The sequence below is a fragment of the Acinonyx jubatus genome, chromosome X (genome assembly GCF_027475565.1).
Source record: "Acinonyx jubatus isolate Ajub_Pintada_27869175 chromosome X, VMU_Ajub_asm_v1.0, whole genome shotgun sequence".
Lineage (NCBI taxonomy): Eukaryota > Metazoa > Chordata > Mammalia > Carnivora > Felidae > Acinonyx > Acinonyx jubatus.
Genome location: NC_069389.1, coordinates 103,898,561 through 103,922,024, shown reverse-complemented (window position 1 = coordinate 103,922,024; position 23,464 = coordinate 103,898,561). Strand labels below are relative to the sequence as shown.

The 23,464-nt window shown below is 38.4% G+C and overlaps 1 protein-coding gene across 6 annotated transcripts in view; it reads right to left on the bottom strand.

Annotated features, from left to right (window-relative positions):
• OCRL (OCRL inositol polyphosphate-5-phosphatase) overlaps positions 1-23,464 on the bottom strand; it is a 57,054-nt gene that overhangs the window by 19,140 nt on the left and 14,450 nt on the right. For 4 of the 6 annotated variants that reach the window (XM_027054198.2, XM_027054195.2, XM_053201676.1 and 1 more), the window contains 12 exons: positions 22,929-22,967; positions 14,598-14,708; positions 14,079-14,168; positions 13,248-13,368; positions 12,999-13,160; positions 11,659-11,760; positions 10,556-10,670; positions 9,275-9,391; positions 8,983-9,170; positions 6,444-6,555; positions 4,755-4,864; positions 3,027-3,162 (listed from right to left, as the gene is read on the bottom strand). In XM_027054198.2, the coding sequence (XP_026909999.1) occupies positions 3,027-3,162; positions 4,755-4,864; positions 6,444-6,555; positions 8,983-9,170; positions 9,275-9,391; positions 10,556-10,670; positions 11,659-11,760; positions 12,999-13,160; positions 13,248-13,336 (1,131 nt within the window). In that variant the 5' untranslated portion in view covers positions 13,337-13,368; positions 14,079-14,168; positions 14,598-14,708; positions 22,929-22,967. The remainder of the gene's footprint in view (positions 1-3,026; positions 3,163-4,754; positions 4,865-6,443; positions 6,556-8,982; positions 9,171-9,274; positions 9,392-10,555; positions 10,671-11,658; positions 11,761-12,998; positions 13,161-13,247; positions 13,369-14,078; positions 14,169-14,597; positions 14,709-22,928; positions 22,968-23,464) is intronic. The other 2 variants (XM_053201679.1, XM_027054196.2) reach the window with 1 other exon arrangement.

Here is a 23,464-nt window from a genome sequence, read left to right as displayed (position 1 = left end):
CTTCTGAAGTTAATTAACTGGCCATTGAGCACTTGGTCCCTTTATTAACAGTCATTGATGACAATGGTGGTAAAAATATAATGTGGTTTCTTAAAGCCTCTAATCATGCCCAAGCATGCCCAAGAGACCAAATTATGGGGTGGTTAACTCAATAAACTCAAAACTTTTCTCAGTGGGTTATCATGATCATACCCCTTAATGGCATATCAAGGATAATGAAGGGGAAAACCACCATAAGAATGTCACCACATGATACGCCCACTTTAGAAAAGGAAATTACCAACAAAATTAGGAATTAAGAATGAGTTAGATGATTAATGAGCTAGATATTTACGTAGTAACATGGGTAGCTCTCCAAGACACACCACTGATTTTTTTTTTTTTAAAGCAAGCTGCAGACCAACAAATATGGTATGAGACCATTTATGATATATGTACCAATATACAAAACAATACTCTATTGTATATGGGTAAACACTGAAAAGCATATGCAAAAGTCTAGAAGTGTGTTGTTCAAGATAATAGCCAGTAGCCACATATGGATATTTAAATTTACATTACTTCAGGGGCGTCTGGGTTGCTCAGTTGGTTAAGTGGCTGCCTTTGGCTCAGGTCATGATCTCACAGTTAGTGGGTTTGAGCCCTGCGTGGGGCTCTGTGCTGACACCTCACAGCCTGGAGCCTGCTTCTGGTTCTGTGTCTCCCTCTCTCTCTGCCCCTCTCCTGCTTGCACTCTGTCTCTCTCTCTCAAAAATAAACATTAATTTTTTTTTTAATTTACATTACTTCAAATTAAATAAAATTGAAAATTCAGCTCTCTTAGTCTCACTACTCACACTTCAAGTGATCAATAGCTACCTGAAGCTAGTAGCTTTTGTACTGGACAGGATAGATCTATAACATTTCCATCATCACAGAAAGACCTATTGGACTATACTGGTCTAGAAAGATATAAATTCATAATGGTAGTTGGCCTGGCTGGAAAGTGGGGGTTTGGGACAAAGGTGGGAGTAGAACAGGGATTGAAGAACTTCAGCCTTATCTGTAAATTTTGCTTAAAACGTTTTTTTTTTAATTTTAAAGAGAAAGCACTTTTGATTTCCTGCATAATTTAAGTAGTATTAAAAATTAGAAAGGTAGACATTTATTAAAGATACACAAAAATACACAGGTAGTATGGAAAATTTTTAACTATCCTGCTGGCAGCTCTGGATTAATATGTGTGGAATATTACAAATATTCCAAGGTTCTGAAAAGAAATACAAACAAAAAAGCCAAGCACAGCTGATTAAACCAAAAAGGTTAGTGTCTGGGGAAAGACATCCTTTTAAAAATGAATTAAGAGAATTCAAATGAAGAAAACAGAGCAGCTCACAAGTACAAAATAGAAATTAGGTGGGCTAGAAATAGTATCTAAAGGTTTATGTAGTCTGTAAGTTCTTTGTAACTATAGAGGCATTGTGGGGTTAGTGGAAAGAACATCCATAGGCTTGGGAGTTAAACAGACAAGATTAAAATCTTAGCTCTCCTTCTGGTTGAATGCTCTTAAGGAAGTTATTTTAACTCATTAGTTCTCCATTTGCTCACCTGTTAAATGAGAAATATTTAACTCATAGTACTGTTGTGAGGAGTAAATGAGATATGTCTAAACTGCCCATCCCAGTCCCCAGCACACATAGCTACTATTTGAGAAAACTATTATTTATTATTATTTTAAAATTTCAAAATGGATAAAAGTCAAGTCACAATTGCTTCAGATTATTCTAAGACCAAGAAGTAACTTTGTAAATAAAGGAAATACCCCCAAAATTCCCCTTTAAGACAGAAGGATAAGACATGTTGGGGATAACCTATCTCAGAAGCAAAAAGAATCAACATATACACAGAGGAAAGAAATCTACCCTAGTATGCTCTTTGCAGGTCTTAACTCATTAATCCCCATAAGTAGTACCACTGTTATCCCCATTTTATAGTGGAGGAAACTGAGGCATAGGGCTGTTACATAAATTTTCATGGTTACATGGTCAGGAAGTAGTTGAACAAGGATGCAAATCTAAGCAGTCTATAAAGTCCACCCTATCAAGCACTGAACTATATAGATTCTGACAGATTACATGACTGTAGGTCTGGGAAATCTACAAGAAATAATCTAAATGTACTAGCTGTCATGGGGTGTCTGGGTGGCTCAGTCAGTTGGGCATCTGACTTCGGCTCAGGTCATGATCTCACAGTCTGTGAGTTCAAGCCCTGCATCCAGCTCTGTGCTGACAGTCCAGAGCCTGGAGCCTGCTTCGGATTCTGTGTCTTCCTCTCTCTCTGCCCCTCCCCTGCTCGCACTCTGTCTCTCTCTTTCTCAAAAACAAATAAAGATTAAAAAATTTCTTTTAATGTACTAGCTGTAATAAATTAAATCAACAAGATCCCAAGATATAACCTACGTATACACACAGCTAGAAAATACGATGTGAAAGCAAAAACTACTCACAACAGAGACAAAAAAAATTAACTGGCCATTAATCCAGCCTAGGATGCAACAGAGTTAAAGAAAAATTTAAAACATGTGCTCCTGAACAGGAAAGTTTCACTAATAGTACAGCTGACAATATGCCTTTTAAGCTAATATACAGATTTGGTTGTATGCTGATCAGTCTATGCCTTTGTTCTTGCTGTTCCCAGCCCCTCCACCTGGAACCTCTCTCCTAGGCCTTTCCCTCCTTACTATCTATCTATCTACTCACTCTTTAAAACCTAGCTTCTAACTCTTCTTTATGAATAACAACTTTAGGAGGCTAAGGTTACCACCCAGACACTCTGCAGCATGAGAAACATCTGTGTCACTAAAAGGCCAAGCTCATTAAGAACCATTTAGGACGGTTGGGGGCACTAATTTCTCAAAGTTGCAAATAATTATTTGGTTATGGTAACATTTATGGCTCACTGAACTACTGATCTGTTTTGAGGCTAAATGATGCTCTAAGAATATATACTTAACCTACAAACAAATAAATGAACAAACAAGTGTTTACCCCAATATGGAAGAGGGCACTAACAGGCTTGTGGTCACTGGTTTTTAGTTCCATATGACTCCGGTAATGAAGCTGATTAACATTTGTTCCTCTCCAAAGAATCCGGTCACACCAGGCTGGAACCCGACATTTCCCACTGCAAATAAAGAAAGGAATTATGAAGGGAACATACCACACAAGAATGTAATACCTACCACACTGGTTTAGACCAGGGTTAGGCCGTCTTGTTAAATGCTTCTCCTTCCCTAATGATTCCAACTATAATATTCCCTACTATACTGCAAACTCTGTAAAGGGTCTGTGTCTGCTTGTTTGCCACTGAATCTCCAACCCTTAGGACAGTGTCTTGTGCAAAGTAGGTGCTCAGTGATTAGTTATGCAATGAATGAATAAACAGTGCTCCCCAAATTAGCATTACATCTTTAACAACACTGCCCCAGAGGAAAATATAATAGCATCTTCTTAAAATATCCTCAGAAGGTCAGGATTATACTCAGAATACTTTGCTCTATGACATTTTGCAATGACATTTCACAACAGATAGACAACTGGTAAGAATCTAAAAATCCAATGCTATATTCCTAGACTGGGCTTGATCTCTGGAAATAACTAGAGATTTCTCCTTTTCAACCTGGACTTTCATGACTAGCTTCTTCAAATAGAGATGAACTAACATCTAAGCATGCAAGTCTGAACATATAACAGCCCATAGAATACCAAGGGTAGGGAAAAAGCCTAGTCATCATTCAATTAAAATAAGTAACACCTTGTACACCTAAGCCACAAGGTGACACACATAAGTTCTTATCAGTAGCTCTTCAATTGACTCTCAAGTTAGGTGAGTGGAAGAAACAAGGTGAGGTGTACAAGATCTTTGAGTGTCACTTTTCACTTGCTGACCAGCTCGCTCAGAGCACAGGAATGCAGACCCCTCTCCACCCCATCCTAGTGCTCTCTGAGTCTAAAGAAGTTTAATCAAGCTTCTGGGCTCAGCTAGCTAGTACGCCATAGGGAACAAAGAGACAGTAGGTAGAAGGCAAATAGTTAGCAGGAACATACTGACAGAGGTACTTAACTGGGGATTATCAGGAAATCAAAGGGCCCCCTGGGCAATGGTTCTCAGCTTTCTCTGGCAGTTGCAGAGGTCAGGCCCAGGCATCAGTATTTTTAAAATGTTTTATTTACTTTTGAGAGACAGAGAGCATGTGAGCAGGGGAGGGGCAGAGGGGGCAGGGGACAGAGGATCTGAAGCCAACTCTGCACTGACAGCAGTGAGCTTGCAGGCATCAGTATTTTTAAAAGTCCCCCAATAGATTCTAATGTGTGATCAGGACTGAGAACCATTGTGCTGGAAGAGCCTTTTGTGACTCAATTTCTGGTGTTCACAGTTGAAGAGTTGAGAAACAATTTGGATAAAACAATAAGAACAGGACAATAGATAAGGAAATGGGAGGGGGTCAGAAAGGTAAAAATCTCAGCAAGTCTGTTGAGATGATAGAAATAAGGCACTGCAGACAGCCCATAAAATTTCAACAAAAGTAATACTTTAAGATAAATTCACCTGTGAGTACACATGCATTAAAAACTCTTCTGTAACAGCACTGAACCATTAGGTCTTTATATCTGCATCTGGCATGACCTAAAAATTCCTAGCCGTTCACCAATCTGTAGGGACAGAAATAATACCAGGCCTGAACCTATTCTGTGACAAGGTTCTTGTCACTTTACCTGGAATCCCATCGGTCTGTTTTAGAGTCATACTTATAAGTGGGGATAAACTTGATTTCTCCTTCAGTGAAGTCAGCAAAAGCTTTTTTCTGTGTGCGCTGAATATTTAGCTAGAGATAGAAAAAAGCATCACATAAGCAGGGTAACACCATCTTAATACAGGTGATTATCAGGTTGATCAACGATTTCTAACTATCAAGTTTCATTGCTTTTGCAACTGTCAGAGTGCATAAATAAAATTTCTGTACCTTATGAATTAAATCTTGCCATTCCCATGACATCTAAACTCACCCAGAGATAGAATGCTCATTATGTGCAAATCACTAATTTTTTATTGCTAATAGTGGTTGGGTGGGGCACCTGGGTCGCTCAGTTAAGTGCCTGACTTCGGCTCAGGTCATGATCGTGTCATTGGGAAGTTCCAGCCCTGCATCAGGCTCTGTGCTAACAGCTCAGAGCCTGGAGCCTGCTTCAGATTCTGTGTCTCCCCCTCTCTCTAACCCTCCCATGCTCATGCTCTGTCTCTGTCTCTCAATAATAAATAAATGTTAAAAAATTTTTTTTTCTAATTTTAAAAATAGTGGTTGAGTAAAATGGAAAAATGAAATAAGAATAATCTTTCTCTGAAGTTGGACAGGAATCATCTAGCGCAATTTTAATTTTTTAAAAAAGCACACAAATGTTGAATGGATAATTCCAAAAGCCAAATTCAGTGAATAGTTATGGATCGTTTTGAAAGTTATCCTCACTCAAATACTCTACCAGAATTACATAAGACTCAGAATTTATTCCAACTGTACCCCCTTTGGAAACATGACAGAGGAAGAAATGCAAAGAAATTAGCCAGTCAACCTCAATATGAAGAAAGAGCCCAAAAAGACTCACTATATACAAAAAAAAAACATTCTACTGCAAAACTCCTACATTTTTACTATGTCTAAAGGTCAAAAGGCTTTCATAAGGATTTAAAGACATTAAAATCAAGTCGAAACATTTTCTTCCCTCTATAAGAAGTGTTCACTTTTAGCAACCAGTATCCATAAGCTGAAGTAAAAATTCAAGTCATGTGCCAGGTTCCAAGGCAAATTTACAGAAAACTAGGTTCCTGAATACCAAGTTTTATATAAATGTTACAAAATCAATGCTTTTCCCACAGGTTTTAACATCTATAAGCCAGCCAGGCCCAACTTCTCAATCAGTTCCCATTAGACCACAGTCTGTGCTATTTATCCCAAACTTCTGTTCTTCCCAATCCCCTCACAGGGCCTCCCTCTTTTACTTCTATGCTGTTTCTAAGACTGCCAAGTAATCATAGAGCAACATTCCCTGTCCCATCTGCCAAACCGCATCAACATAGCTGAAGGCCCACTTGCTCCAGGAAGTGGTCTCCAATTAACCTCACCCATTATCCAACTTATTTTATATAAATCTCTAAAATCTCTTCTTGATAAAGACAATGAACAAATGTTATATTTACTTTTTATCTCCCCTTCTCCTATGCAAGCGCTCAATAAAAGCACTACAAACCTGTGTGCATTCGCTGCATCGCTAGTCACACTGTTTTCCCAAGACAATGAGACCTTTCCATCTATTCCTAGAGTAAGACACACCTCCCACACATATATCTCATAAACAGAACAATTTTATCTGCCATCTAGGAACATACCCATAAAACGAAAATTTACTTACCTGGTCAAACTTCAAGAGTCTCTGAAGGTCATTCTTGTTTATAAGACTCTTCACTTCATTGGCATCAGGCATGCAAAGCCTATAGTTCAAATCTCCCAACCAGATGACAACACTGAAGATCAAGAAATACAGGAACAGAAGTAGCAAGAATTACCATAACAAGTCAATCAGAGAAGAACGGAAAGAAGAAAACTAGTAGATTGTTGATAAGGATTCATTTATCACTACCTGACACAAGGAGTTTAAGCTGTAACTTATCCTCTGGGGGCAAGTACTACCAACACCTGAGAAGGACTAGGGATTACCAAATTGGTGGGAAGATAGGCACTCCATACATGAAGAACAAAGAGACGGAAATACAGTATATGTGTGGAATTCAGAAGCTAAGGAGTTAACTGCCTAAAAGAAGCATGTAGTTTATTTGCTGGACTAGCTCCAAAATTTTGTCTGGCTTCCTGCCCCTCTTCCAGGGGAAGAGAATCTGAACATTTTCTGCCTCTCTGAGCCCTGACATTCTGCAGACTCTTAACTAAGGTCTGCGTGGTCTGACCAGCTATGCACCATAGCCAATTTGCCTACTCCTGCCCCAGATGAACAGTCCAAGTCTCAGGCAGGAAGGAGACTGGCTTGCCACAGGCCCCTAGATGAGCTGAGAGTCCCCCCACAGGGAAGACCCAGAAATTACCACACTAAAAAGGATTCTCCTGTGAGCTATCTCAAGTCCTGAATGGGTCTCTTTGCCAATCTTAAATGCAACATGAAATGTCTGGAATCCTGAGGAAATAAATTTAAGGCATTTCAGGACAACCTCATGACCATTAACGTCAAGGCCTTGACTTTACTACCATGAAGCAGAATTCTATAGGATCCTCGGGGCACCTGGGTGGCTCAGTCAGCTGAGCGTCCGACTTCAGCTCAGGTCATGATCTCGCGGTTTGTGAGTTCGAGCCCCGCGTCGGGCTCTGTGCTGAACGCTCAGAGCCTGGAGCCTGCTTTGGATTCTGTGTCTTCCTCTCTCTCTGCCCCTCTCCTGCTCACGCTCTGTCTCTCCCTCTCTCTCAAAAATAAATAAACATAAAAAAATTAAAAAAAAAGAATTCTATAGGATCCTATTTATTGAGACATTATGAAATCAGGCCAATATCACTACTCTTCCCTACTATTTTCCCAAATACCCTACTCTGTGCTGATCCTAATATGTTAAATTATCTTTTGTTTTCCTAATTCCCATCTCAAATCACTTATTCCAAATCACACCACCCTCTCAGAATTTCAATTACCAATATTAATTTCTTGAAGACTAATCATTTTGTACTACCCAGTCCATCCCTCAACTGATTTCTGCTTGTATTCTTATTAAGTCCCATTCTTCACAAACTTTTCTCATATTATCCTGTTGATCCATTGTTGTCTACATCTCCAGTGCCCCAATTCTTAATGATTCACAGCCATTAAAAAAATAATATAGATATAATACAATATATATATAATGCATAAATTAATATAATACATACACACACTGGCTTGGAATGAGACCCACAATAGGACAATACAGTCCTCTATAATGAGTGTGCATGTGTTTGTATATACAGAAAGGTCTAGAACAGCACTATTCAAAGGAAATAAGATGCACGTCAGAGATGTAATTTTAAATTTTTTAGTAGCTGCATTTAAAAATGAAAAGAAACAAGTGAATATAACTTTAACAATATATTTCATTTAACTCAATATATCCAAATTATCATTTCGACATGTAATCGATATTGAAAAATGGAGATATTTTACATTTTTCTTACTAAGTCTCTGAAAATCCAGTGTATAGTTTATGCTTACAATACATCTCAATTTGGACTAGCTACTTTTAAGTGTCCAATAGCCACCTATGGCTACTAGCTATCACATTGGACAGCACAGTTCCAGGATACACACCAAACTATTAATAACACTTTCCTTTGAAGATAGAAACTGGCTAGGGGACAGCAAAGTGATTTCTACTTTTATCTTTTATTACATTCATAATAAACATTTCTATTTTATAATAAAAAACAATAAAGGGGTGCCTGGTGACTCAGTCAGTTAAGCACCTGACTCATGATTTCCATTCAGGTCATGAGTTCACGGTTTGTGGGTTCAAACTCCACATCAGGCTCCACACTGGCAGTGCAGAGCCTGTTTGAGACTGTGTCTCTTTCTCTCTCTCTCTCTCTCTCTCCCCCCTCCCCCACCCATGCTCACTCACTCTCTCAAAATAAACTTAAAAAAAATTTTTAAATAATAAAAACTGACTCCAATTGACACACCCCTCCAGCATTACTCTTACATGCCCACTAATAGAACCTCTGATAGCAAATCTGATTTCTCTGTCTCAGTGAATCTCCTCAGTGAATCTGCCTCAGTGAATTCCTCAAAAACCCGCTCTTCTTTGCAACTCCAATCCCTAAATAGTATTCATTCACTCTTCACAGTTCCATAGTTTCCTACCAGTTTAATCTCCTTTCAGCCCCACTATTCAAAGGACAAAGGAGATTTAACCACTCACTCATGTTTCATGATGTTCAGCTGTGGGAGTGTCTGATTTGGGACCACAAAACTCATTCGTGCACAGATGTCCTTATAATCTTGGTTCCTTCTCTCAAAGTCCTCCACATGGGCAGCCAGGTGAGAATTGACAATGCAAAAGGTAGTGTTGTGAAATACAAATCTCACAGCTACCCCACCTTTGTTTCCCTGTTAGCAAGAGTAATTACTCACAATTAGTACAAAGACAGAACTGGCAGGTGAATTTCACATGGACATAAATAATAATCAAGCTCATTTCCAAAGTAACTCACCATTTTCCCCATGATTCCAGTTCCAACTGTTTCTGTAGCAACATCACGGATATATTGCCACTGGTCCTTTCTGGCAAATATGAGGAGCATCATCCCAACAAGGCGGACTAGCTGAACCTATGAGTTCCAGGGAGTTAGAAAAAGGTTCATGTTAATACACTCTTTGCCACACATCTAATCCCACAACTAATTTTCCACCAAGAAGATATTAATGATGTTCAAATCTGAATCCAAACCCTCTAATTTCCCAGTGGACCTCATACAAAGGAAACAAAATTTTTCTGGGGAAACTCTAATCCAGCTCTGATCAGTTGGAGATAAAAATCTTTGGGGACATCAAGTATACTCAGCTCTAGGATACATTATTTTAATCAAATCTATGTAAGTATGTATGTATGTACGTATGTATGTATGTATGTATCTATCTACCTACCTATGTATCTATTTTAATCACTTTTAAACTTACCAGGAGTAGTTAGCATTAAAAAATCAAATCTAAAACCCCTATCCCAGCTTATTCCTTTTGCCTCTCCTTCCTAGTTTCTGATTTCCAATTTCTTAAGAAATTAAAATTTCTAAAATAGCAATCTTTTTTTAAGTATGTAAACTAGAGCTAGAAATATGTCTGAAATATGTGTTAGTCAGGGATCTATGTGAGAGGAATAACACCTTCAGGATTTTTATTACCTATATCAACTGTTGGAAGGAGTGGATGAAAAATATTCAGAGGACTCCTTTTAAAGGGGTTACTATGGTAACCATGTAATTAAAATAACTCTTCTGGTAGCCTCTACCACATGCCTTCCAAAGACCAAGAAATTAGCCCACCTTGCTAAAGTCAACTCTACTTTTGATTTACAAGGTTTAGAACTCATTTAAATTCCACAATACTTCTTCCTGATTCCACAGCATACCCTATGCACCCACATGCTTCAAACTGCTTTTCTGTAAAGTATCTGGTTCTGACCAGGTCAGTGAACAATTTTGATCTTAAACTCTTACTGTTGCTCTGTAAGTAATTATCATAAGCTAATTATCATTCTGAGAATAAAATTCTTTTTTTTCTCCTAAAAGCTACCTAAGCAATGAAAATATAGGGTCAGAAAGCTTAGGAAAAAAATTCTTTTTAGAAAATAGGTGTAAAGGACTATTCTGCCCTATTGCAGTATTACACACAGAGAAGAATTCAATTAAGCCATTCTTTTGGAACAAGTTATAGATAACAGAATAACTTCTAGTGAGTTCTATTTAGTTGTATACTAATAATGAAATGCAGCTTACTTTCTTATACTTGGCTTTGGAATGCAAACCCCTCTCTACAGCCATGGACCACTCTTGTTCCTTCACAGATTCAAAGTAGAAAAAGGCTTCTGTGCTCAAGTCCAGCTCTTGGAATCTGAAAAAAACACGAAGACATGAGATCTATACATATCCCATAATTATCTCTGACTACCTCCCATCCCATTTTCTGAGACATTAGGTGGAAAGGGAATGGGGAAAGAGAGAAACTTTATAGAACTGGTCCACTGACCCAGGTGATCAGTAAGGACAAGCAACTTTGTTTTCAAAAGACTCTTTATAAGTATATGCACAGGTTATGCAAAACATAAACAAACAAACAAAAACCTCCACAAGGGATAACAGTGGAGCTTTGCTTATATATCCTAGGAATAGTCACTGTTGGAAATGACCTCAAGTCTCAGTTGCTGTTAAGAATATAGTTTTAGGGGCACCTGGGTGGCTCAGTTGGTTGAGCGTCTGACTTCGGCTCAGGTCATGATCTCACAGCTCATGGGTTTGAGCCCCATATCGGGCTCTGTGCTGACAGCTCAGAGCCTGGAGTCTGCTTCGGATTCTGTGTCTCCCTCTCTCTCTGCCCCTAACCCACTTGCATTCTGTCTGTCTCTCTCAAAAATAAAATAAGCATTAAAAAAATATATATATAGTTTTATTTGGGGGCACCTGGGTGGCTCAGTCGGTTAAGCACTCGACTTCGGCTCAGGTCATGATCTCACGGTTTGTGGGTTTGAGCCCCATGTCGGGCTCCGTGCTGACAGCTCAAAGCCTGGAGCCTGCTTCAGATTCTGTGTCTTCCTGTCTTTCTGCCCCTCCCCTGCTTGTGCTCTCTCTCTCTCTCTCTCAAAAATAAATAAAGATTCAAAAAAAAAGAATATAGTTTTATTTGCATTTTGAGATGACTAGATGTTTCCTTTCACCATTTCAGGTATCATTCCTTTCTTATCTCACAAATTTGACCCACAAGATAATTCTCACATATAGTCTATAGTAGGTTTTTACCAAATCGTTAGAAAAAGGAGGGCAAAATGTCATGTAAACTAATACCAAACATATAGCCAAAAGGAAATTCCAGATGTGTTCTTTACCCAATGCAGTAGATATCAGGAGGATTCGAATCACAGTTCAGCCAAGGTTCCAGCTCACTATCTGGAGACTGGCCATTCACGTTCCACGTTCCAACAAAAAATCTAATACATAATATGAAAACTTACTTGAAAACAAAGGTCAAGTATGAAGCAATGAAAGTTCTCTCATCACTCTTTATACAAGGGTATATTCACAATAAGCCAACATAATTTCTCAAAATGTTTTGCTATACACATATAAGAAAAACCTCTTGCATGTAGAACACAAAGGCAGTAGGCTCATTCTCTAAATTTTATATTAGGTGAATCCACAAAAGGAAACCAAGTCTCTATTTAAAAAGCATAAAGTTAATTGCTCTACCACATTTCCAAACTTATACTTGAAGGGAGAGCTTGTAGATGGGGAAAAAAAGGTATCTTCATGCTGTAAATACGTCTGATGTGGATAACTGTTCCATAAGGAGCTATAGTTGAATCCAAAAACTCATTTCCCAAAGGATTACAAGGACATCTGTGTAGGAAATTCTGTTGAGGCAGATATAGTACTAAGGGGGAAAGCAGAAGGAAAAACTCATAACTGTCTTAACTGTTTACATACAAAAATAAGCATCATGGGGAATATGAGGAACTATAGATTTTGGCGTAGGGATACAGTTATAATTGAATTATAACAAATGAGGCTTAATGGGATAGATGGGACTGGAATCTTGGACTATTAAGGGCATGTGCCGTTCACAAACAACAAAGAAAAGTGTTGCTGCTTTGCAGGTTGGGATATATACCACGCCACATCAGATACCACTCACGCTAGGTCCAGAGAAGAAGAGATTGACAAGCAAAGGTGAAATGAAAAATATGATACAGAGAAAAGAAGAAAGAATCCAAGACAGACCTCTCAATCAAGAGGACTGGGTGAAATGTTCTTTAGTTAACTTACCAAAGTAAGCAAGTTAAACTAGTGGTAATGGGAGACTTTAATCTTCTAATATTGGTGAGAAAAAACTCAGCAGTCCAGAAAGATAAACACATTTGCTTAGGGAATGTGCTAAGGGATAATTCTCCAGTACATGTGAGTTTGATTTGGTTCTGAGTAGACAGAACCATTAGTAGACACGGTATCATTAGTAGTTAGAAAATCCAAGGGAAACTGTAGCATTTGCTACAGTTTTGTATATATATATGTTTGTATATGTATGTCACTGACTAATATAGAGATAGGGGCTTGAACTGGCTGACCATTCCTTTTTATTATGCTTTGATTCTTAAGCTAATTAAACTAATACCTTAAGTAACAAAAGGACATTTTATGCCATACCTCAGTAAGTAGAAGAGAGACTAACCTGAAATTCTGAATATTGACATATTCTTTCTCTCGCTTTGCCAGGATATGTTTGATGAGACCTTCTCGCTGCCCAGACTGGGTATTTGGTACAAAGAGCTTCCGCATGGTGTTGGTCACTTTGGGCTGTTCCTTATTAGGAGCTTCTTTGTCACGTGGAAGCCTAGGAAATAAATGAGAAATTCAAAAGTGAAACTGCCTAAAATATAAAAGTTCCTAAATGAGAAATACGTTATGACATAGGACTTACATTCTATTCACAGAAGGGGGTGGAGGTGGGGGTTCCCGATGAATCCCTGTAGGATGATTTTGTGAATTAATTTTCTTGTCCAAATTCATAGATGAAAAATTATCCTCAAATCCAAGAAGCCCTGAAGTACACAGAATCCAGAATCAAAGGGGGAAAATAAAGATAACATCCAAATTATCCAGGATAGACAGAGCTTTTTGCCTTCATCACAGTGGTTTTGATTTGATCACTATTTGCTCAATGGCATTACCAAACAGAAAGGTATCACAAGGAGAGTGATAAGTTAGACTGGGGGAAGAAACACATCTGTTCCTGAAGGACTTGACATATTAACTAGAACAACAGCAAGTTACATTAATTTGGAACCTGAATAATAACAGCTAACATTTATTGAAGACTTAGCATAATGCCTGGTTGATAGTAAGGGATTATATTATTATCTCTTTTGATCATCACAAAGACCCCATATGGCCAGTAGTGTTAAAAATCTTCCCATGTTACAGAAAAAGAAATGGAAACTCAGCATTGGTGAGTAACTTGACCAAGGTCATATGTAACTAGCAAGTCGTAGAATTGGAATTTAAACCCAAGCAGTTTGGCCCTGGAGCACGCCAATCTTTACCACACTGCTAAGCTGGCTCCTGAGGAGCTAACATGCCACAGAAAATATCAGGAATGAACATCAGTCAGTGGGCATGAACTCAATAAAACCACTCCATAGGAGAAGGTGTCTGAGATTGACATTAATCCACACTATCTCATCTGTCCAGATAAAATCTATTGACTCTGCAATGATCATAGCAACCAGGCAAAAGAGAATCTTTTCAGTACCTGAAAAAGCAGAAGGTTTGTCCTTAGTGTCTAATTTCTGGTACCAGCTAGATGAGTCCTTTGGCTCTGGAACAAGAAGCTGTGACTGAGCTAGAGAGATAAGAGTCATGGTCAGAAACAGGGGAGCCCTTCACTAAGTGAATTTTACCATAACCAAAAGCCATTCATTCAGCACTCCTCAAATGCAGGGACCAGAAGCATTCTTGCATGTAAAGGAAGAGACTAAGAGAATGAGGGCAGCTCTGGGATGATCTGGGAACAGAAGGAGGATTACTGTCTTCAGTAACCTGTCCATGCTGTGACACTGAAGATTCTGGAAAATGGCTCAGTGCCCTTCCTTATAGCTGAATACACCTGTTCTCTAGCCTAACCCTGGTTCATTCCTGAAGGAAGAAAAATCAGCTATGAAGACTCAAGGGGTGAGGTACTTTGCTAACGGCTGCTTGCCTCTGCATCTGCATGCCAGAATGTCACTGCCATTCAAACAAGTAGAAAGAAAACTGCTGAGTCTTGAGTTACCTTCCTGAGCAGCAAGGACCTCTGAGAGGAACTTCAAACAATGTTCCTCATCAGGGATTTCAAAGCGGCGCTCCCTGGTCCAGTCTCCCTGAATCCGAATTTTGCAGCCACCTAAAAAGAAGTGAAATCCATACACATACAGCTATGGAATATGTGCTTTCTTGGGGTCAGATTCTCAATTTATTAGTTTAACAAGAGAAGGTCCAGATCACACATATTCTAAGACTTCTAATGTAGGAAGCATATCTACAGGATCAGGGGATTTGTTGTGGTGGGGGTGCAATACAGACAGGGAAATCTAAGGGGCCGATGAACTGTGTCAATGAGCAGCCCAGTACAGTGATATTGAAATCATAGTCTCCATTGTCAACGTAGGGACCAAATTCTAACAAAAGATCAATTCCCCAACCACCCTCCTCCCATCTTCCAGCCGTAGATTCCTACCATTTCAAATACAGATCATATAGTAAGAGTATCTAAAGCATAAAGGGAATAAAGAAAATAAGATGGTTTGCTCCTAGGTACACAATGTACCTAGACAATTGAATTTACAAACTAATTAAAAAAGAAGAGTAGTGGAATTGGTTTGAATTATTCCAGAAAGAAGCATCTAGATCTCATTACCTCAAGTAAACAATGCATATCTTGAATAAACATATGAAAGCAATATAATGACCTATGACTAGGAGTAGCCTGGTTCAAGCACAGCCAACTGGAAAACAGTATAATTAATAGTAAAGTTATCTAGGACTTTAGTTTCTTATGTGTCTAACATACTGTCTCCCTTTTTCGGATGCCCTAGTTCTCATCCATATCAATGGTCTGGATATGGCGATCCAGGAAACCTATGTACTTGTTTATATTCTTATTAAACTGACTTACTACATATATTGCTTTCTCATGCTCCTGGAAACCATAAGCTCCTTGAGAGCAAGAAGTGGGCTACACATACAAGTTATCCAACACAACACTTCCGAGGAGCTCCCAGACTGTCTGGGACGGAGGGGCTTCTCAGGACTCAGGACTTTCAAAGCGAACACTGGGAAAGTCTCAGGCAAACCAGGATGGTTGGTTCCTTTACTGGTGACAATGAATGTCAGACTTCACAGACAGAAGGCATTTAATCAATGACTATTGAACCTCTTTCATACTTGTAAATGACAAAGAGATGAGAAAATGAAATGAAAATCCTAGTTTCTTATGTTGGAAATCCACTTGTGAACCTCTGACTCTTTTTCCTTTGTATTTCTGTAAGTTTCTATCTTCACAGATTTAGTGATTAGAAGAAAAGAGGTAAAAATACTGAGAAAGGAGGCACCCAAGCAGACCACAGATAAGAAAATTACTGAGGGTGTTAATGTAAGGAGAAGAAAAAAATGAAGGGCATGAATAAAGGCTGTCAGTTATCGCAGCCTTGAAGATACAGGGAAAACCTCCTTCAGGGCACAAGTAGTCCTCCCTTTCTCAGATAATTTATATTAAAAGTAGAAAAGAAATTAAAAGATCAGTCTCTATCTGATAAAACTTAAACAATAATACATTTTCTCTCTCTCCCACAATCCTTGAAAGATATATTTTAGCAAACACAAAAAATACACTGACTCATTTAACAGAAAATTCCAGAAATTGCTTACAAAATAACATTGGATGTTCTCTCACCATGTTGTATGGGAAAGAGGACAAATTATCCCATGACCCAACCTTCTACTACTCTTCCTTCCAAAACCCCCTGGCCTCTTTGTGTGACCAGCAGGCACTCGTATATCCTCAAACTTCTCCTCTGAACATTCCCTATGTCTCTCAGTAACTCTCAACAAAATGCATTAGAATTACCAGAGGCATTTTTAGAAAACAGACATTTGCATCCCATCCCAGGCCAATAAAGCAGAATGTCAGGGGGTGAAGCCCAGGCACTGGTAGTTTTTAAAATACTCCCCAAGTGATTCATGTGCATCCAGATTGAAAACCAAAGAGTCATCTGCAAAGTGGCTTATCCCTGGATGTTGTTTATGGTCTCGCACACCCTATGGAATTTAAGACTGGGGTCCTTTTTTGTCCTAACGCCAACTCTAGACCATTCCCTCTTCTCCTCCCTCAGGACAAATCCTTTCTCCTTCGAGGTTCACCCACTGGGCTATACCAGCTTCTTCCCTTCCCTCCCCCATGAGATTATGTGCCATCCTTTCCAAAACTTCTGAATCCAGGATTCAATACCTGACTCATATGACTTCCTCTCCACTCAAACTCTTGGCTTAAATTTGAGTCCCTTCCAAATTAACACAGAAAACACAGTAAACATCTTCAACTTCCTCATGCAATGACCTTGCCCCACCATCTCAGCCACCTACTCCCTCAGTCCCTATGGGGACTCCCTCAGTTATACCCTGAAATTTTTCATCATAGAAACACTATCACCTCATAAATCTCTAATTAAAATACCCAACTCTGACCTGCTATTTCCAGCTTACTTGCTCAAATGGGAACCTCCAGCCTTCTACTTAGTGTCCATTCACACACTCCTACATTCACTTCCCATTTTATCAAACAGATGTCATCATTAAACTCTGTTGCAGGGGCGCCTGGGTGGCTCAGTCGGTTAAGCGTCTGACTTCAGCTCAGGTCACGATCTCGTGGTCCGTGAGTTCGAGCCCCGCGTCGGGCTCTGGGCTGATGGCTCAGAGCCTGGAGCCTGCTTCCAATTCTGTGTCTCCCTCTCTCTCTGCCCCTCCCCCGTTCATGCTCTGTCTCTCTCTGTCTCAAAAATAAATAAACATTAAAAAAAAAACAACTCTGTTGCAAAAGCCCAGAACTGCCTTACCACTCTGTTCCTCCACAGCCCCTACCTGATTAACTTTCAACCCTCAGAAATCCAACTAACTGCCTTACTCCAGAGGGAGTAAACACACACACACACACACACACACACAATTATTACAAATTGATTGCTAACTTCAATCTGGCCCTCTATGATAGGAAGTAATGTTAAGTTTCAATAGTCAACTAGTCTCCCACTACTATCTGGAAAACCTATTTCGCACCTCCTCATTTATCTGTGAATCCCCCTCTTCTCAAACCCTCTCATTCCAAGCTGATTGCTTCACCTCATGCTTCAGAGGAAATGGAAGGCACCACATGGAAAGCTACCTGTATTTGTACCCATCTTCTCCTTTCCCTTCTGATATAAGAGGAGCCCTCCTATCAAAGACCACCTTCTCTTTGAATTATAACCCCTCTAGTTCTCTCAGGAATTTTACATTCACAATCATTCCCTAGACACCTCCCCCCAATATCTTTCATCTCCCCCTTTCACAGGCTCCTTCCCATTAGCATTAAATTAAATTGCGCCTGGTGACTCAGTCTGTTAAGTACCTGATTCTTGGTTTCGGCTCAGGTCATGATCTCACAGTTTCGTGAGTCTGAGCTCCATGTCAGGCTCTGTGCCAACACTGCGGAGCCTGCTTGGGATTCTCTCTCTCCCTTTCTCTCTGCCCCTCCCCAACTCGTGCTGTCTCTCTCAAGATAAAATAAATGAACTTTAAAAAATTAAAAGAAACAAATTGTGTTCTAAATTCTCCCCATTTGAAAAACAATAACCTTCCTGGACCCTGTATTTCCCTCCAACTCCAGTCCATCTCTACATTTCCCTCCAGAGTAAAGCTTTATTAAAAACACACAGTCACTACTTACCTCCCATTTCTCTCTTTAATCCATTCCAATATGACTTTGGCTCCCACCACCCCTCTGAAATAGCTTTGTTAAGGTCACCAAGAACCTCCAAATTGCTAAATCCAATGGATCCTCTTCAGTCATCTTATCAGACCTATCAGTAGAAATCAATAGTTGACCACTCCTTGAATACTCTTTTCCAAAGGATTCTATGATACCATCCTCATCTGGTTTGCCTCTATCTTTGATCACTAATTTTTTAGTGCCCTTTGAGGTATCTCCTCCTCTATCTAACCTTTAAAAAAGCAGAATTCCTTAACGTTCAGTCCTAAACCTTTTTCTCACTCTGTATCAGCATTGTCCAATATGGTAACCAATAATCACATGTGGCTACTGAGTACTTGAAATGTGACTACTTTGAGGAACTGAACTTCTAATTTTATTTCTAATTAATTTAAATAGGCACATGTAGCTAGAAACTAACGTATCTGAGAGCACAGCTCTATTTTCAATCATATCATCTCTCAGGGTTTCAAATACATCTATGTGCTAGTGGCCCAGACCTTTCTTTAGAGCTTCAGATGCATACATTCAACTGTCAATTTATAATCTACACTCAAATGTCTCAAAGAAATTTCAAACTAAATGTAGCTAAAACTGAAATAATGACCCCCTCAAAGGAAAACTCATTCCTCCCACAATGTTCTTATTTTGGCAAATGGTACCATCATCCACATTCATGCTAGTAACCTAAAATTCATCTCTGACACTTCTCTAACTTACCCCCATGCCCAAAACAACCTCTGCTGATTTAACCTCTGAAAACATTTATCAAATCCGTCTACTTCTCTCCATTTATACTGCCACCATACTCATAGTCTCTAGCTTAAACTCTGGAAACAGCTTCCTAACTGATTTCCATGCAAATGATTGACACCCTGGGATAAAATTCTTCATATTCTTCCCATTTTTTTTTAATATAAAAATCCAGATTCCTCACCATGACTTACAAGATACTACTGGATCTGGCCTTACCCCATCCTAACTTGATGCCTAAGCCTTGTTCCAACCACCCTGGCCTTCTTTTATTTCAAAGGTGTCAAGCTACTTACCCAATTTGAGACCTTTACACATGTGGTTCCTTCTACCTGGCATACTTTTCTCTCCCCCATTTTTACCCATCTTACTTAGCCCCTCTGGTCTCAATTTAAATGGTACTTATTAAATAGGCCTTCCCTGACCATGCCACCTAATTTAGTCAGCCCTTTTATAAACTCTTTGTATTTCTCCTTGATAGCATTGATCAAAACTACAATTATGTAAGTATCTATACCTTATCAGTTTAAAGTCTGTTTCCTGCACTATTAAATGAAGTACCATGACTATACTGCTTTCTGATATATCCTTAGACCAGCACAGTGCCTGACACATAAAAGGTATTCATATTTTTATACGATGGATTATAGGTATCTGTGTGACACTAGTACCAAACAGCACAGAAGCAAGAATAAAAGCAGGAGCAGCAATCTTAGCTATGTTGTTCTCTACTGATTCTGCAGCACTTAGAACAGTGCTTGGCAAACAGAAGGCACTCAACAAATATTTGTTGAATAATGAATAAGGGAAGATTTATTATTAGGAAATTAATATAATACAGTCCATCGATGGGACAAATAAGGAATAACAATATTCCTTTACACTACAAATAGTGTAAAGACATCTGATAAAATTCAATATACATTCATGATCTTAAAAACCACACAAACTTGAAATGGAGTTTCTTAATATGGTTTTTTAAAAAAACCCTATCAAATCCACAGGCAATAATGTCCTCAACAATGAAGCACCACCTGAGGCTTTCTTACTGAAAATAGGAGCCAAACAAGGATTATCATCATTATTTAATATTGGTCTTAAAATTCTCATTGGTATAATGAGACACAAAGCAAAACTAATAGTTGTAGCTACTAAAAAGGAAACAAAATTATTATTTGTAGATGACCACGGCCGTCTATCAAAACCAAAAAACAAAATAAACAGAACCCCCAAAATTTAAAATATATTTCTATAAAGTGGCTAGATAAAAAATAAATATCTAAAACTCAATAACTTCTCTATATAATAGAAATAAGCAATTAGAAAAAGATTCCACTGACAACAGCACTCAAACAAATAAAATGTACCATAAAATCCTTAACCTACAAATGTATGATATATATGAAGAAAACACAAAACATTACTGAGAAATATAAAGAGGACCTGAAGAAGTAGAATGATAGACCACGTTCCTTGATAGTGTCTTAATTTTGTAAAGGAGTTAATTCAATAAAATTTGGCACATACCTATGGTGAAATATTAGTCTTTAAAAATCATGTTTTTAAATAATTTTAAATAACATGGAAAAAGTTACAATATAATATTAAATGAAAATGCAGGATAAAAGCTACATATAAAGATTCCAATCGTATTGGGGCATCTGGGTGGCTCAGTCGGCTGGGCGTCTGACTTTGGCTCAGGTCATTATCTCAGTCTGTGGGTTCAAGCCCTACGTCGGGCTCTGTGCTGACAGCTAAGAGCCTGGAGCCTGCTTCGGATTCTGTGTCTCCCTTCCTCTCTGTACCTCCCCCGCTCATGCTCTGTCTTTCTCTCTCTCAAAAATAAATAAACATTAAAAAAATTTTGTTTAAAGATTCCAATCATACAAAAGTAGAAATAGAAAACTGGAAGGAGATACAATATTAACTACAGTGCTGATCTCTAGGTTGCAGAAGCATAATTTTAATTTGGTACTTTAAACTTTTCTAAATTCTTCAAATTGTTTATGATGAAGATATGTCTATTTCCTCTACAATCAGAAAAAAATTATTTTAAAATGTTTAATACCAACATGCAGATAATGGGAAAACACATATTTATGTTAAAATCAGGACTACAAACAAACCCAGGGCCTCCCTCAAGCAACATACTGTGTGCTTTAAAGGTTTATGTATGAAGCCCAAGAATCATGATAAAATCTTATTTCACTGCAAATATTACTAAATGGGCAGACGTAACAAAGGATTTTATTCAAGTGGTTACTGAACTATTACCTTGCTGTGATCCAGTAACTGGAACTCTGGACAGAACAACACATGGCTAATTTCTATGTAGGCAAGGCCAAAACAACTAATGCCATAAATGTTTATGAGAGAAAAAGCACAGCTCAGTTTAACTTTTTCAGCCTTAGATCAAATATCTATTTCTACAGCAAGAACAGGACATTTCAACATCTTATTTCAGCAGCAATGCCAGTCACTGCTGAAATGCCTTTGCTCAAATTTTGCTTTTTTAGTGTTGTTTCTGCCTTCTCCTTTCTAAGCACAGTAAGACAGAGATAGAAAGTTATTTGCTCTCTTGGATACCTGCAGAAGTTAGCAGCTGGGTTTATTTAGCCTTTCAGAATCAACCGTTAAGACTTCTAAAATCCATGACCAATGAAAAGAATAATAAAACCCAAACCAGAAAAAGCCTATCTAAACTGTTCAATACAAATTAATGGTGGCAAGTACAGAGACTGTTTCTAAACAAAGTTATGTATAACCCATAGCCCCAAGGTAAGGGCTAAGCCCCACTATCCAAGGACTCAACCAGGAGATAAGGCAACCACTTTGATTTACATTTATGTGATCACAAACTCTTTTCCATAGCAACCACAGACTAGTCAAGGTAGCATTCAAGTGCCCATTTTCTCCTCCCCATAACACAGTACAATTAGATGATAAACAGAGAACAGCTTGCACAGAAACTCAAGATGATTTGCTTCAAACAGATAAAAATGAGAGAACTGAAACAGTGAGAAGGAAGATCATGTTCTTCCTGATAAAGGGATGCCTTGAGGGGATGGAGGTTAAATAAAAGACCAAAATTATTTTAAGGAAAAAAGGGTAGCTTGGGAAAAGCAAGGTATCTGGTACGAGAGTGACTCTATAGCCTCCCAAAATGATAAAATAAAGGAAAAAATTATGATTTAATATCCAAAACTAAAAAGCAAGTCAGAAAATTTTTAAAAATATAATAGCAGTTAAAATAAAAACAAAACCACTCATAAACCTTATGTGCTTTAAACATTTTCTGGCTCTTTCTGGAATTTTTAATTCCACAGTAATGATTTAACTGATGGCAAAAATACTGATGGCTCAAAGAAGTTCAGCATTAGACAAGCAGATCATATTTTCAACTTTTTAAAGATTCTTGCCAGCCACCTGCTTTTTCTTATGCTTAGCCTAAATGTTTTTGGGAGGACAATGCTAATTCACATGGCTGCCTTAAGAAAATGAAGAATAGAGGCACCTGGGTGGCTCAGTCAGTTAAGCTTCCAACTCTTGATTTCGGCTCAGGTCAAGATGTCACACTTTGTGAGATCGAGCCCCTCGGTGGGCTCTGTGCTGACACAGCAGAGCCTGCTTGGGATATTCTCTCTCTCTTTCTCTCTCTGCCCCTCCCCCACTCAGGCTCATGTGTGCCCCCCCCCAAATAAATAAATAAACATTAAAAAAAATAGAAAATGAAGAATACAGAATAAGACAGTAAAATAAAAATGTGCCAAAAAAGGTGTCTTGAATATAGTGGGTATTCAATTAAATATTTGTTGAACAAAAATCAACTCCACTCAGAAAGATACTCACTGTTTGAAGCTATATCAATCAAAAGAGTTTCTTCTGCTTCTGAGGGAAAAGAAGAAACAACAAGATTAGGGAAGGGAAAACCATTCATTACAACTAAAAGAAGTACATGCCTAAGTAAATAACTGCTTCTCTCAATCACCACTCCTAGGTCTTACAATACATTTTACAAATCCTTTGTTTTTTTGTTTAGCATTTTTAAAAATGGATTTTGGTAGCACTAGGTTCTAAAGATTATGGCAATTCAACTAAAAGAAAACTAAACAAATAACTGAATGGAACAACTCAAAGCAAATCAAGCAATGACAATAGTAGGCAATATAAGAACATGTTAATTCAAGTGAAGGGGAGTTTAATTCCCCTCAATCAAAACATACTGACTTTAATATAATCTGTGTCATTTATTCTTTTTTTTTAAGATTTTATTTTTAAGTAATCTCTACACCCAACACATGGGGCTTCAATTTAAAACACTGAGATCAAGAGTCACATGCTCTACCAACTATGCCAGGCAGGTGTCTCTAGATAATTCTTATAAA